This window comes from Opisthocomus hoazin, chromosome 9, assembly GCF_030867145.1.
Source record: "Opisthocomus hoazin isolate bOpiHoa1 chromosome 9, bOpiHoa1.hap1, whole genome shotgun sequence".
Taxonomy (NCBI): domain Eukaryota; kingdom Metazoa; phylum Chordata; class Aves; order Opisthocomiformes; family Opisthocomidae; genus Opisthocomus; species Opisthocomus hoazin.
Window position 1 is genome coordinate 8,848,190 of NC_134422.1, and position 16,008 is coordinate 8,864,197.

The 16,008-nt window shown below is 38.2% G+C and overlaps 1 protein-coding gene across 3 annotated transcripts in view; it reads left to right on the top strand.

Moving 5' to 3' along the window:
- The window catches only part of NCKAP5 (NCK associated protein 5), a 404,131-nt gene that overhangs the window by 265,613 nt on the left and 122,510 nt on the right, over positions 1 to 16,008 (top strand). For all 3 annotated transcript variants that reach the window (XM_075430787.1, XM_075430785.1, XM_075430786.1), the window contains one exon: positions 8,674 to 8,823. In XM_075430787.1, coding sequence (XP_075286902.1) covers positions 8,674 to 8,823 — 150 coding nt within the window. The remainder of the gene's footprint in view (positions 1 to 8,673; positions 8,824 to 16,008) is intronic.

A 16,008-nucleotide genomic window follows, 5' to 3' on the forward strand; every position in this document is an offset into this window, starting at 1 on the left:
GCTGGGTCTTACATATGGCCAAGTCATTTGCTTTCTCCTTATTTCCACATCTCCATAAAAGATAGCATTTACTCTGCATTTAGAACTGTAATTCATTTGTGTTTTCAAACCAGCAGGAAAAAATGCTAATTTTTAAATTCTAATAAGTTGAAAAAAAAATTAAAATTTTGCTCATTTTCTGAGGGAAAAAAAAGAGATTGTGCTGTATTCACAAACATTGTCTCTTTGAAAATTACTTTAACAGAAGACCACACTTACCAGTATACCAATATGTTTATTCTGGAAAGAATTTGCTCTACGAATCAAGAAAAGTATTTTTTATTGCAGTGCAATGTATTGAAAATAAACCATAATAAGATATTTGAGAAGTTGAAGTTTTGATCTGATCCAGAACAGTTGTTCCTGCATTATATTTTTTTGTGAAGATGCATTCTGAGCTTCTTTCAGAAGTTTTCCTGATAAGCTTGTGAGAGAATCCAACTATTCCTTGGCATTTGCAAAAAGTTACCTGGTTATGTAATAATATACTTATTTATTAGGTTGTGGATTCTCCTTCTCTGGAGATACTCAAACCCCCCCTGGACGTGGTCCTGTGCAGCCTGCTCTGGGTGACCCTGCTTTGGCAGGGGGGTTGGACTAGATGATCCCCAGAGGTCCCTTCCAACCCCTACCGTTCTGTGATTTGTGATTTTTTTTGTCCAAATCCCACAGGTGACTTCTTATGGCAGCTTCTGCAATTGTGCTTATACTAAGAACTGGTCAGCTAATACATTGCTGTCATTCCAAAATGCTCGTTAACACTTGTCTTCAGGTATGTCCTTTAGAGCTTCTTTGTGGTATTCCTTGAAGAAACCATCTATAGAAAGCTGGATCAACAAGTATAAGTACGTAGGAGACTTTCTCATGGCAAAAAAAAAAAAAAAATTACACTCAAAGTTTTTCATTTCATTAAAAAGAGTAATTTGGCCTTCATCCAACTAATGAAAAGACATTATTTAAAAAAAAAAGTGAAGGACTGCAAAGGGAAGGAAAATTGGCTTCATTCAAGTAATTTAAATCCAGAGTAGTTCTATTGCCTTAATTGCTGTTACATAAAATTTACTGAATTTAATTTTCAGAATAGTTTGGCTTATTTGTACTTCAGTCAAAGGTAGATGTTTTAATACTGTCACTTTAGTCAAGTGTAGTTACTTTAATACTTACAGCCTCCTTCAGGGGAGTTTAAATGCTGCATATAGGTTTTCTGGGAGGAAAGATGATTACTTTAAGTGTGTTACTGTAATGAACCAATTTATAAGAATATCTGCATGAGAAATCACACTGCGTGTTCTTCTTATAATGTCATATATACACGTACGAAGGAATAGCTTAGCTCCTAGAACTTTTTTTTTTTTTTTCTGCTGACATCTTTGCGGTTGACTGTAGCTGAGGTCTTCCCTTTAGAAAAGGCAATAGAACAGCAACCACGATGAGCTACTGCCACACCGCCCTCCCACCACCGTGCCTGAAACCTGGCCTGGAAGAGTCAACTGCTGAATGGTCAGGCTTTCATTTTGCCTCTGACAGATGCAGTGCCAGAGGTGGGGGTGCTGTTGATAATGTGAATATCCATTCACTAAAGACAGGATGGTGGCAACAGCAGTGTTTGGTCACTTTAGTTAGCGTAGTTCACTTTGACACCCAGGACTGACATTCAGCTGGGGACCTGGAGAAGGGAGACTCCATCTACTCTGACTGATCTGATCAGTACATTTACTAGTGGACTTCATTGCGAAGGTTTTCTTCTTTTATAGTTCTTTTTGATCTGAACGTTTTCAAGAGAAATAGATGTTTCTGATGCGTGGAACAGCCAATAAAAGCATCATCAGGAAATTTATTAAAGTTACTGCAGAACTGTTCAATAGGGGTGATAGCTTGTACTAGTGAGGAGTGTTTGGAGTGAAGAATAATCCGTAGCACATTTAGATTGATATGTGAGTGGTAGGAGGCTGATATCAGAAACATAAAGAAAGTACTTTGTTCTCTTATCCATCATATGTATTTAATCTAGGGAATGTTACTGCTCACTCTGTTCACTTTGTAAGTGAAATCCAGAGATGAAAAAGAAGAATTTTATATGTTTTTCCTGACAACGGTAATGTTAAACTGTGATCAGTTTGGGATATTTCTGTAAAATATTGTGATATATGTGCATTCCTTTCTTTTCCTTCAATTTTGGTCAGCTTGTTCTGAACAAAAGCTGTTAGCTAAATAAAAATATATTATTGTTACACTTGCTGATGTGCTATCTAAAGCAAAGCAGTATTTTAGTCTATCCTTCCACTGGGAAGAAATAAAGCGAGAGAAAACAGCTGAATACATAGACAGAAGTCATCAAGGTAAAACCGTAAGTCCTATTTGTAGCCTTATACTCAGAGATCATTTAGATTGCACTGTGTAATTGCACGTAGTTGGGGTTTTTTTTGCATTCTAACTTGCTTGCTCAGTTACGGGTTTTTTTCAGACCTGGGTCATAGTGTTTAATGGGATTCCCATTAGCAAATAAAGAAAATGTAAGAAAACAAAGTGCCAGGTGGAACAGACATATTTAGTGTCTATCTGACATGTATGCAGTGATACCAGTGACTGCTCGTGCCAAGCATCTTGCAGGAAACACTTTGTGGATTCATCAGTCTGACTTCGCATTGATCTGACTTAACATAGAAGTGTCTTTTATACATCTCAGGTTTCGCCAAATGAAATAGGCTATAAAGCATATCAGAAGATACTGCAAAATTTCAAAGGGTATATTTAAGAGGCACTGAGCCACAGCAAACAAATGTTAGTTATGATTAACTAAGGGAAAAAAGTTTGTGGTGGGGGGAGAAAGGGGAGCGAGGTGCCACTGGAAAACAGTTTTAACCTTGTTGGAATTTTAAGTCGGTAGTCCTTGGAGCAATTGCTGCCTTTTTTCAGCTTGTGCAGTCAGACTGAGCTACTTGTGCATAGCTTGGGGCTGTTTTTTTCCACAAAAGTACAAAGAAACCCTTATCTACAGTTTTTATCTACATCAACAGTCTGAAAATTCTCATTTCATATCTCTCAGTTGCAGCAAAGAGTAGTGCTGAACACTAGGAGGTCTGCGGTGGAAATGGCACTGAAAGTACATTGTCTAAGAATACATCAAGACTATAGAATGGCCTTGCAAGAAAAGAAACTCACAATTTGTTATTACTTAAAAATTCTTTATGTGGATTTATAAATGGCTGTTTGGGTTTGGAGGTTAAGAATCTGCCTTTGTTATGGCAGGAAAGAGTGTTAGAAGTGTAGTGTCATGTACCTGGATCACCACATTCAGTCAGTGAAATCCAAGGTAGCTTTTTAGTTAATACCTCATTTAGAAAGTCCTGTGGAAGCTCCTGAGACACCGTGGAAAGTGCTAAATGTTTTGAGATGCCGAGTTAGCCACTTAGCTTGAGTTCCATATTGATTGGATTCTTGGATCCCTGTTGCCATTGCCTCTGTGTATGACCTGTTCATAATTACACTGTGAATCATTTCGAGTTTTTTTCTCACATAAGTGGTTATGAGCAATCATAAGCACTATTTAATTATATATCCTATATATATTTGATTCTTGGGTTAAACGTGTGATTAAAGGGTGGTTTTGGAAAATTGCAGGCGTGATTCCTAGAAGCATTTGAATTTGTAACCATTATAAACCCATTGTCTCTAACAAATTTCAGAAGCTGAAGAATTTAAAGAAATTGAGAAAAAAAAAACCCACTCAGGCATCACAGTTTGACACCCAAAATTGAAATAAAAATTGTTTGTATCTGAGGGATCTTTACCGCATTGCATCTGAAACACTTCACTTCTCTGGAGGACCTGTGTTTATGACATGAAAATGATCTTTAGCTTCTGTAAGCAAAGATGTCATCTCTAATTACTACTATCAGTTTCCAGACAAGCAATTCATGTCATTGAACGCTTATTGGGAAAATCAGCATTTCGAAGGTCTTGATCTTGTTTGAATTCTTGTTTGGTTCAAGCAGAATTTTGTCACGTGTCCTTTTCAAAGATTGCTGTTTATAATCGGTACTGTAGAGTCCAGATCTCCTAGGTTTTCCTAATATGTGATTAATGTTCAAAGCTGTGTCCATTGTCTTTTCATCGTGCCACTTCCAAGAAGAGCCTGGCTCCATCTTCTCTCTTCCCTGCAACACATCCCTTCCTATGGAGTTGACTGTCAGCCTCTATGGGTGCACGGGGTTCTTGCTCCCCCGGTGCAGGACTTTACACTTCCAGTTGCTGAGAGCTGTGGTGGTGCTGTGCTGCTGCTGGCTCTGTTTGGCCTCCTCCCATGGAAGCCTGTCGCGGGTTGGCGATGTTAATGATTTCTGCTTTCGTAAATGCTTCTTCCTTAGGTGGATATTTCCTCCACTGTAAAATCTCAAATTAGGAAAAATTGGAACAGGAGTTACCTGGGGAACTATATGATCATTTCATATTATGTATTTGTCATTACTATGAGAGAAGAGCCCTTATTCCTATTAGTGCCTGATCATGGATTTCACTGTAAAAAAGAAAATCTAAAATAGATTTTTGCTAGCTACCTTTTTGTTTTGTGTTAGCTGACATTTACTCCTCTTCGTTTGAAATTTCATAGTTACAAATTGAAATATTTTAAAGTAAGGTCATATTTTTCCATTTTTTTTTTCTGTGTGCATATAATGTAATTCCTAGAAAGCATCTTAAGAAAGAAGAAAGGGCAAAGAACAGACAACTGATGGTACTACCAATAAACCTTCAAAAGTACAATACTTTCTGAAATAATAATGGTTAAGAAATGGCTGGCTAAGTGTCCCTTTGACACTTGTCTGGTCCTTGAAACTGTGTCAAGTCTTAGAGGAAATTCATCCCAGTGACTAACCCGCTGTCCAGAGGGTCAGCCTTTTCCCTTTCTGGGGATGAAGGAAGAGGTAATTTCTGAAATAGTTTGGTCTCTTATATTTTGAAAGCTTCCATGTCATCTTTTCTATCACTATAGTTACTCCTTTTGTTTATAAACAGTGAAAGTACTTTTTTGTTTAGCATTCTCAAAGGTGAGTGGAAGGGAGAAGATTTGCTTTATATTCTAGAAATTCCAATAAATTATCATTTGGAATTTCAGGTGGATTTCCTGCTCTCTTAATTTATTATTCTTACTTTTATTGATTAATGGAAAGACGGAGTATTATACTGCTCCTTTGTACTTCATCCAACTGAAAACGAGCTTTCTGATAAGTCTCAGTCAGGTCACTGCATTGTACAGCTTCATAGATCAATGTCTTCAGTGATTTATATCTTCTCATTGATTCTAGAAAGCTTGCCATTTCCAGAATGCAGGGCCTGTTTTCATCTGTTGTTTTCTGTTGGCTCTAGGGCCTATGGTGTGTGATCAAAGGGTTCATCATCAGTGTGCTATTTGTTTGATTGATAGAACAAACTGAACACTTAGAAAGAATGGGCAGGGCAGGATGTCATTTTAGATTTGCAAAATACTTTTGGTTTCAGAAAAGGAATGACAGTGTCAGCCAGCTTGAGAAGCTTGCTCAGTGTGGGATTTGATTGCGAGGGTCTCATTAATTTCTGTGGGAGCAGGTCTACAGTGAGGAGCATAATCGTAGCTTCCTTTTAGTAAAATTTGAATATTTCATGTTTTTATTGTCTCTTGGTTGACGCAGAGCATTAGAGATGTAGATGAACATCTACTGTAGAATTCTCATCAGGTTGCTGTGTTTGCATCCTCTCGTGGTACAGGCACGTCTTAAACTCTTGTTGGTCTGGGGAGACCAAGAGCTCAGTTGTTGCTTTTTTTGCCTTTTTTCACCCCTTTTTTTTTTTTCAGCCTGTCCAGCTTACTTCCAGAGCACCATTTCCATCTGTTGCCTTTTCACAGAAGTGAGACTGCATTGATCAGCAGGGTAGCACTTACTCTGCCTTTGCTGGACTTCTGACCTGGAGAGTACTTTGCTATTCGGCTTGAAAACCCAGCCTGCCTTTAATTGTGCAGTACGTGAGGCATACAACAGAGACCGTTTAGATTCAAAAGATGGTCTTTGTATGAGGTAACACAAGAAGTGTAGAAATCTAGGGGGAAAAAAGAGAATAAGCTTCCTCCACGCCATTGTTTGCTGCCTTCAGCATGCTCACTCCAGAGCTTTCTATAGGATTTAATCATCATCATGCAGGAGACAGATACACATTTCCTCTTGCATATCTCTCTCTGCCCCTGCCTGCCTCCCCCCACCAGGCAGCTGCCTTTGATATTGGCAGATTTTTCACTCTTAAGAGGATTCTGTTGTTTCGAAAGCCTTTGGCATCCTCCCTCTTACGTGGCTTGACTTTAAGCACACAGGGTGTTTTAAGAAGCACCATTTTTGTTTGCTGTCTGGAGTGTGGATTTTCCACTCTGCCCTTCCTGTAGATCACCCAGGTAGAACTGGTTGAAGTGAGAGGACAGTGCCCTCAGCAAACTGCATGCCGAAGCATCGTTTCTGAGGTTGGTAATGTTTTCCTCCATTCTGCGGCTTTTTCAGGTAGGGTAGGTGACATATCAGGGACCTTTTTAGCCCATGCCTGAAACACTGAAACTCATTTGTAATTATTCAGTAATGAACTAGTTTTGAAAATATGTGAGCTTACTTAAACGCTCGAGCAGAGTAACAATAGTAAGTATCTTGAGGTATTCCAGTGCACATCATAGTAAAACAGGATGTGTGTTCTTGGTTATGCCACTAGTGTGCAAAGTTCATCAATTCGTAATTAAAAGATGAATGGGTTACTTCTTTAAGGGACTAGGATTTACTCTGAGAGAAGTTGCACTGCTCCCCTTTATGTGAAGAGATTTCATAACTTTGGCTTTCTTCTGCCCATCGTTTGAAATTGCTGCCTCTGGTTTGAGCAGGGAAGGTGTCCCTGTGCAGATGTTGATATTTTCTTCTGTTGTTAGTCACATCTGATTCATGTCATGTTCCCTCATAAAATGATTGTTTGTGTTTGAATTACATCAAAGAGATACCGTTGGGTTTTTTTTTCCCCATCAAAGTGGTTTATGTCAATGCACTCATCAGGGCAACTTGGAGGGAAAATGGTTGAACGGCTCTTTTACAGATATTTGATCACTGCACCAGTGAGTAGCAAGCACAAAAAAAAAAAAGCCCCAACTACTATGTTTATGGTTCCTTTGTGATCAGGATAGCGCTAATGCTGGAATCCTGATGGAATGGCTCTTTGACGTCTGTTTTGAGGCTCCAGATGAGATCTGTGCCTCATGGTTTGTGTAAGAGTATTCAGTGATTAAGCCCTTAGTTTGTGAAATTTATTCTTGATTAAATTTTTAACATAGTAATAGTCAATTTCTGAGCTAGTTAATATTTAAAAAAGACATTGTTAGAAATGTGGTTCACAGTGCTGATTTTTAATTCAGTTGTGTTTATGGGGTTTAATTAAGATAATGTCTTGCTGTTAACTCTTGAAGAGTTATATTTGCAGTTATTTAAGCTGGATCAGTTCTTCATGAAAATACATATTTTTATGCTTAGACAGAGCTTGTGTTCTGTAGTAGTTATGGGAAATACATCTCACTTACAGACTAACCCAGAGATGGTGAAAGTGTGTGCCTTTGTATACAAGAATTACCAAAAAGGCACACAAAGAAAACTAAGTGCTCATTAAAGGACTTCTCTAGGTTTGTGTTGACACCCATTATTTAATAGTGATTTACCTCACATTTTCCATTCTTAATCTTCTCATTAGTTGTTGTGCTGCATCTGCTTACATAGTTAAAGTGGTTTACAAGGTAGAGACTGTCCGCTTTGTGTTGCACTCAGATGATAATTCACTCCATACATCCATGTCGTTCTCTTCTTTCCCGTTGTGCCTGCCTTGTCGTTTTGGGCAATATTTTACATTGCCTGCTTGTGGTCTCAAAGTTTTGCCTGTTCTATCTCATTCTCTCTCTCAACACAGAACTTGGACACATAATTAATGGAGTTAGTAGGATTCACTGTTCAATCCTATGATTTTTATAGACCTCTTGTAAAACTCAGCAGCCCTAGTCCACTCAGCAGCAGCAGCTAATAATAACCCAATCTGACTGACTAGTAATAGACCGGGGCACTTCCAGAAAGTTGGCTGTCAGTTTGATTCTCTCCAGTTATATATTAGAGTGGATCTTAAATCAGTGTTCAGGTGATAGCTTGGTTCTCAGCCCATTATTTAGTAATTCAAACATTAGCTCTAGATGAAGAAAGGTGATATACATTAGGCACAAACGTATGTTGGCTTTTCCTCAATAAACCACTTTATATCTCAGTGGCAAAATGCTTCCATTGAAACCTGGTATGCTCAATTTTCGTTGCAACTTTTAAAAAAGAAAATGCCTGTTATTTTATTAAAAATATGATGAGTTCAACTTTTTAAAGATCTTAAGTAGATGTAGTGGTTAAGTTGTGCATACACTTTTGCAGAACTGGCATAGCAGCATGTTTCACAGACCCTTCATGACTCCGCTTATTTAGTACTGTAATCATGTAACTAGCAACCTGCTCTGTCTTTTTTTTCAGTTGTATACAAGGGAGATTTTAAGATATTTGCATAGCTAACTTCATTTCCACCTGTGAGTAATGACGTTTTAAAAAATCATTTCAGGAAAAGCTGTCAGAAGACGGTAGGAAATGTAAAGAAGGCATGGAAAAAATTCACAAGCCAGCAGATGAAGATTCAAGAAGTGAAAGCAGCAGCACTGAAGAGGAAAAAGAAAAGACAAAATTGCTGTTGGAGCGTTTGAAAGCTCTAGAGGTAAGAAGTACAAAGGTTTCACACATAAAAGACCACCCTGCCCCCTCCTCATTCCTGTATGGTCACTAAATCACCCTGTAGTATAAATCTAATCTTTCGCAGTTCACCTGTGGTTGTGTTACGGGGTATTTTTTTTACGATTCATTTACCAAGGGTGGACAGGAAGCTTAGTCTTAGAACCATTGAAAGAACCCTGTCTAATGCTGAGCATTAGATATCTTTAAAAAGAACTTCATACATTATTTTAATTCAATTGAGACTATTTAATAAGAAGTACTGTTTTTCTTAGAATCATAGAATGGTTTGCGTTGGAAGGGAACTTAAAGATCACCCAGTTCCAACCCCCCTGCCATGGGCAGGGACACCTTCCACCAGACCAGGTTGCTCAAAGCCCCGTCCAACGTGGCCTTGAACCCTGCCAGGGAGGGGGCAGCCACAGCTTCTCTGGGCAACCTGAGCCAGGGCATCACCACCATCAGAGTAAAGAATTTCTTCCTTACATCTGATCTAAATCCACCCTGTTTCATTTCATATCTGTGACCCCTTGTCCTGTCCCTACATGCTCTTGTAAAAAATCCCTCTCCAGGGGTCTGTTCTCCAGGCTGAACAGCCCCAACTCTCTCAGCCTTTCCTCCTGGGAGATGTGCTCCAGTTTTCGGATCATTTTTGTGGCCTCCTCTGGCCCCGCTCCAACAAGTCCATGTCTGTCCTGTGCTGAGGGCTCCAGAGCTGGATGCAGGACTGCAGGTGGGGTCTCACCAGAGCAGAGCAGAGGGCCAGAATCCCGTCCCTCACCCTGCTGGCCACGCTGCTTTGGATGCAGCCCAGGGTACAGTTGGCTTTCTGGGCTGTGAGCACACATTGGTGGGTCATGTTGAACTTCTCGTCAACCAGCACCCCCAAGTCCTTCTTCTTAAGGCGGCTCTCAATGTTTTTTACTGGTTTTGCTTCAATTATTAATATTATAAGAATAATACATGTGGTGTAACAACTGTCATAAAACCAGTGTTGCTTCATTGTGGTTTATTGCTGAACTTCTAACTGCTGGACTGCTTGCTTGGGAGAGCTCGGGTCTGTTTACTGCTAGATTGTGGAAAATCTGTTTCCTTGGAGAACTGCACACTCTACACTTTGAGTGCATTTCTGGAAAATTAAAATGGATAAAATAATGCACCTTGTGGTAATTCCTAACTAGAAGAAAACTTTTAAAGTGTTTTTTAGGCAACCATGGAAAAGATGCAGGTTAGACTCTAACTGCTATGTATATGAACTTATTTTGTGCTCCTTGATACAAGGATGGGTTTCGATGTCTATGCAAAAATAAGACTGTGCGTATTTTAATATCATTTTGAACTAGTACAAAAGCATATTTTTAACTTTTCAAGTGTTTCCCCCATTCTATTCTGTTCAAGTATCTATGTAGTGTTTATGTATGGATAAATGAATGCCTTAGAACGAGCTTAGTGGCATTTTGCATATGCAGAGTCTCAGTAAACAAAGACTTCATCACTGGGCCTGTACATTTTTTGTTAAGTGTGAAGGCTCTTTTGCATCGTAACTTTTCTTTTGAGTTGTGCTCTGATCAAATGAAAACTCTGGATTTTTGTTCTTGAGGGCTTTGTTAAAAATGTGACATGAACAGTTATAATCATGTTTGGATCTAAATACAGAATCTGAAATCTGAAAGATATAGGCAGTCTCTGCAATTTTTCTTTCCTTTAAAATCTTAGGCTGTTTGTAAAATAAACACATTTAATATTAATTAACTCTAATTTTGCGTTGGGAAAAAAAACACAAGGTACTAAATTTTTAAGGCCCATGAAACTGATAAATGTGCAGTTTACTATAGTCTTGCTTTGTCGATGGAGAATGACTGTAGGTTCCTTACAGTCTTTTAGTTCCTAATATGCATGATTTGTGTTTGCTTCGCCTTCTTCTTAATCACTCTGCGTGACAGTTGCAGTTCTTTATGCCTTCAGTTGATAGTAAGTTGTTCAATAATGTCACAGCCTTTATCAGTTGTGGCAAATTGCCCAGATACATAACGTAATGTTATGGACAGACAGAATCTAGTTCTGGAAGGTCAGTGAATAGGTCTCCTCACTGATGTCAGTGTTGTGCAGTAGCTTGTTCAAAAACACATATTAGTGAATGCCAATGCTTCAGGAATTAATCTACATAAATAGTCTAAGGAGCTGTCAAAGTGGAAAGATGAACTGCAGGGCCAACATTAATTGTGGCTCAAGATAATTAAAGCAAAGTGTTGTTAATTGTGTTGGTTAGTGTTATATATTCTTGCACTTAATTTTTCCCTTGAAGAATATAAATTCTAGTGTCAAAGACACTGTGGTCTATTAGTTGAGAGACATACTTTTTTAAGTTGTATGCAATTAGCAGTTCTAATCCTTTACTATTTACAGAGTAATCATTCTATTTTAGTCTATATAGAAACGAATAAAAAATTACTGTTTGTTAGTTCCGTTGCTGTGAGTGTCAGAATCTTTAATCTTACTTTACGTGATGAAATGTTACTATGTCATACTCAATTAATAACATCAGCAAGGCTAATAAAGTACTTTCTAAAGTTGGTCCTCCATCTGTGCACTGTAGAATCTGAAGACTGCCAATAAACAGAACCTAGTAAAAGTTATAGTTAAAATGTGGGACCTGCTCCATTAATGCCTATTAATATAATTTCATGAATATCAGAACTTTTAAGAAATCTTTTCGTATCTCTTCGTATTTGCTTTTTGTTACTCAGGTGTAGCTCATGAAAAGATGTAACCCAATGTGTTAGAGCATTGTAAAATTACTCTATCCTCCTCCTTACCTATTTTCATTGTCCTGTTGCTAGAATGAGCTTCTCTTGAAAAGAGGGACTGTAGGTTTGTATGTATATATGTGTATATGTATATAATGTATATGACAGTGTACATCTAGGGAAAACTTTGAGCAAGCGGTGTAACATTTTCATTATACAGGAGTTTAGATTCGGCAGGTTTTTTTCTGGTTAATACCTTCTCTTGACTGATCACATTAAAACGAAAAATGTTGTGTATGTCTGAGCTAAGTTTCAAATGAATGAGGTACCAGAAGAGAAAACCTTTCCACCAGCACGGGGATAAACAAGTAGTTTAGCCAATACAAATACAATACAATAGATTATTTAGCTTCTTTTATGTAGAATATCTCTATGGGAAAAGTTCCTGTTCCATACATGAAATAAATTGTTTCTGCCCTTTCTGGAGTACTGGCATGGTAGATAGGAGGTACGTGATGGCTTTCTTCAGGAATTTCTGGCAATGTGAGGAAAACTGTAGTCATCTTAGACTGTTGGATATGGACCAGGAAATTATCAAATCTGAAGTGTTAAAAAAGGGCTGAGGCTTCATTTTCACAGAAGAATTTCTTTAAATAGCTTCCATATCAGTAGAGTTGTAGTTAACATTTTTTTTTTCCTATACTTGGGTGCTGTCAAATGTATTGCCAAATAATTTTCTGTAATACCTTTTAGATTTTATTAACTTGTGTTTAACCTAGAGAGTTTCTCACTGAACAATACAAATCAGTATAATAAAGTGTCTTTGTTGTCAGCCCAGGTGAAAGTTATCATATACTTAGGTAAGAAATATATATACATATTCTCCCATTGCTCCTTTTACCTATAATGTTTTTACATCCTGTATCATTTACAGCAAATTCTATTTGTGCTCTGCTGACTGATAAATGCCATACGTTTCTAATCAAATGAAACAGATGACAAATAACAAATGGTTCATACCATCTTGTATCCCATTTTATGTAGTTGAAATTAATTGTGATTTCCTGGATATCAAAATTCCTTTGTGCCTTCAGCATTTTTAGTTGGCTGCTCTTGAAATGCCACTTAATTTACTTCAGCAGTTATGATCAAATGCCTTCTAACTCTTACAAAGCACCAAAAAAAATTTTCTGATAACTTCTCTGTGTATTTGGAGTGCTGCAAAAAATGAAATATTAATGAAGTACGCTGAATAACATATCAGCTCCTTCATGTTTTAAGTCTGCTTTTGTCACCAGAAGAATTGCAAGTTTTTTTAAATGGTAGCCAGAAATGTACAAAAAATATAATTTATTCTGGACATGCATCAACCCCTGTACAACAATTCCGGGTATATGTAGGTATATACGCAATTACAGTAAAACAATAATGTTTTATTTCCAAAGTCATATGCATGTAAGTTGGAAATTTTTCACAAAACCTTAATTTGCCCTCCTGGTGGGTATGTTAGATATTAGATGGACTCTTATTGCAAGATTGTATACTATTTCTTGTTTCCAGCAAACAGTTTACACAGTCACAGTGCACAGAGGAAAACTCTGAGAATATTCTGTATTTGAAAAACAGTGTCTGTAAAGGCCTTAAGACTGTCCCAGAGCTTTGTTATACAATATGGAGCTATGGGCTCTCTGCCCCAATTTAGCCTTAAATGACTGAAATACAGGCTGCCCGAGCACCTGCATAATTGCAAGTGAATTAAATTGATATACTGAGTTAGTGTCAGTCTTAATCTAAACATGTCTGTAAAAGCCGTAGTTACTTTGATTTAAAAAATTTAATCAGTGATAAATACTATGTCAGTTTTGAAGGCTTATTAAAGTCTGTCATTTGCACAGACAATTATGCAGTGAGGATAGTTCAGTATGAATTAACTATGTCTAGCTGTATGAAATGCTCCAGCTCTTCTGGACTTCCTTTGCAGCTGCAGTAGGGCACCTTTCTTAGAGAGTATTTGCTTTTGGTTGGTTATGAAGAAAGTAAATTGACTGGGCTTGCTCCGAACTAAATGACCAAAGAGTAGTTACTGGAGGTTGTTTTGGATGATGCTCTGCTTAGCCAATAAAAAGGAGTTCTGTAAGATACACAGATTTTGTTCTTTCACACGCTGCATGTCCTCTCAATTCCTCAAAAAGAAAGAGGAGTGTGAGTAGATACTGGATGAAGACTCAAGAAGACTGGATTCAGTTCCCATCTCGGCTGCAGATGTCTTGCATCCTGTATGGTCTGTTTGCTCTATTTGAGCCTTGGTACCCCATCTGTAGACAGGTGAAGAGCTAGAATGAGACATGCAGTCCTCTGGCTACTTCTGTCTGAATGTATTCTTACACTTGGACTCAAAGACATGGAACTGGAAACAACTCAAGGGAGAGGGCCGTAATGCCCTGGTTTAGTCTGGTAGGGTAACACGTTTTACACAGGAAACAAAGAGCAAAACAGATACAGAAGAGGCGGAATTAAGGTTTCGAGTCTACGTGTCTATCCAGCTCCTAGACACTGAGTTACCACATATAAAGAACATCTAAACTACAGATCCTAGATCTAGTCTGCAGGAAAAAAAAATCAATTGCCCCTACTCACTCCAACCCTCTCTTTTTGCTGCTTCCCCTATGGCAGGAGTCGGCACGTACGTTGCATCATATGGTGCACCATGTTTGCCTTACGACAAGATGTCCATCTGTTATGGGATGAGTAGTGCCTGCATTTGAGATAGGACATCATATTTTGGAAGTGGAAGATGTCCGGGCTCATGGTAGGGGGCTTGGAACCAGATGATCTTTAAGGTCCCTTCCAACCCTTACCATTCTATGATTCTATTGTATAATTCTATGATTTTTGCTAGCACCTGTTCTGTTTCGTGGCTGGCTGTGCGTGTCTCATTTGACCACACACGGTCCCATTCCACTCCCCTCTGTTAGATGAGCAGTGTACCATCACCTTGTTATGGGGAGTTCATGAGTTTTGGTTATGTGGGGGCAGTGTCCACTCTTCAGAAGAGATGATTTATCCACATTAGCGTATGATGGCACACAACTAGCTCCTTGCTAAAAACACAGTGTTTACATTCAAATTAAAATAAACGTTGTCAACAAGGAAGTGGTTCCCCTGGTTTGCTGAGTGTCCCCCTTCCCTCCCAGAAGTTCTGCAATGGGCACGAGTTCCACTGGCCTCAAAATACAATGATTGAAGGCTGCTCACAACCTTGCATTTTTCAGCAAATAGGAAGCCACTAGGGTAGCATTAAATTGTAACCTTGAAGTTATCAAATGAAAAGCCTAATTCATGTGTGAAAATCTCATTGCTTGCGGGTGAGTGAGACTCAATGTAAGTTTCAGTAAACTAAGCTGCGGTAGAAGCAGTATCTGCTAGGGAAGAGTCATGAAACTGCTCTAATTTTAATTATAGAATGTTGCCCTCTTGCCCTTTGCAGTTCATCATAGAAAGATGTGTTTTGTTTTAACAAATTGAGCTTTGGGAGAAAACTCACTCAGGATAATAAGCTAAATGTTCAAATATATTAGAGGGGTAATTTCCCTTGTATCATCACCATTAAACAAATGAGGAAGTATGTCAAGTATTTCCCATATTATGTTTTTACTACCCTGCAGAGGAAGAAAGACATGATATCAATGAACTATAAAAAAGATAAAAAAGAAATATGAGAAGGGTGCATATTTCCTTTGAGTGGATTGAGAAGATAACTTTGAGTGGGGTGCTGGTGGCTTTTGTTTTGCTCTTACATTATTTTCTCTTCTTCCCCTCCCCGCCATTTTCCATGTACTACAATCTAAAGTGTTAAGAAATTTAATAATTATATTATTTTCCATGGAAAGAAACATACAGTATGCAGGGGCAAAGAGCCTGAGTTTCTGAAAATAACTGTGAGAAAAAACTTTTTGTTTCCTGAAAGTTAGCTGCTTCACTTTGGTTTATAGGAAATTTGAATCACTTTACTTACATGCATAGAAAAATCATGACACTTTGAAATATTTTTTAGCAATGTTCTAAATATTTTGTAGCAACCAGTCTTGTTCTAGCCAATGCATTTAAACTGATTCAGCCAGAAGCCTCTTCTTAGCCCAATGCCTTGGCCATCCACATAACTAGATTCATTATGCTGATCAGTCACCAAAGGCCAACCTACTTAATCCCAATTATTGGATTATTTTACTTCTAAATCTTTTCAGTAGGAGACTTTTATAATTATTTTTCTGAACTGTGCCTAAGAACTCCTTTCTTTATAGCCAGGGATGAGACAGTGAGGCAGGGAAAGTCTGATTTCCAAACTTCTCCCGTGGCTGATAATGAATCAGCATTGACTTGCATCAGTGGCTTCAAAAACAGCCCAGTTTGTTCCAGCTCTTTGC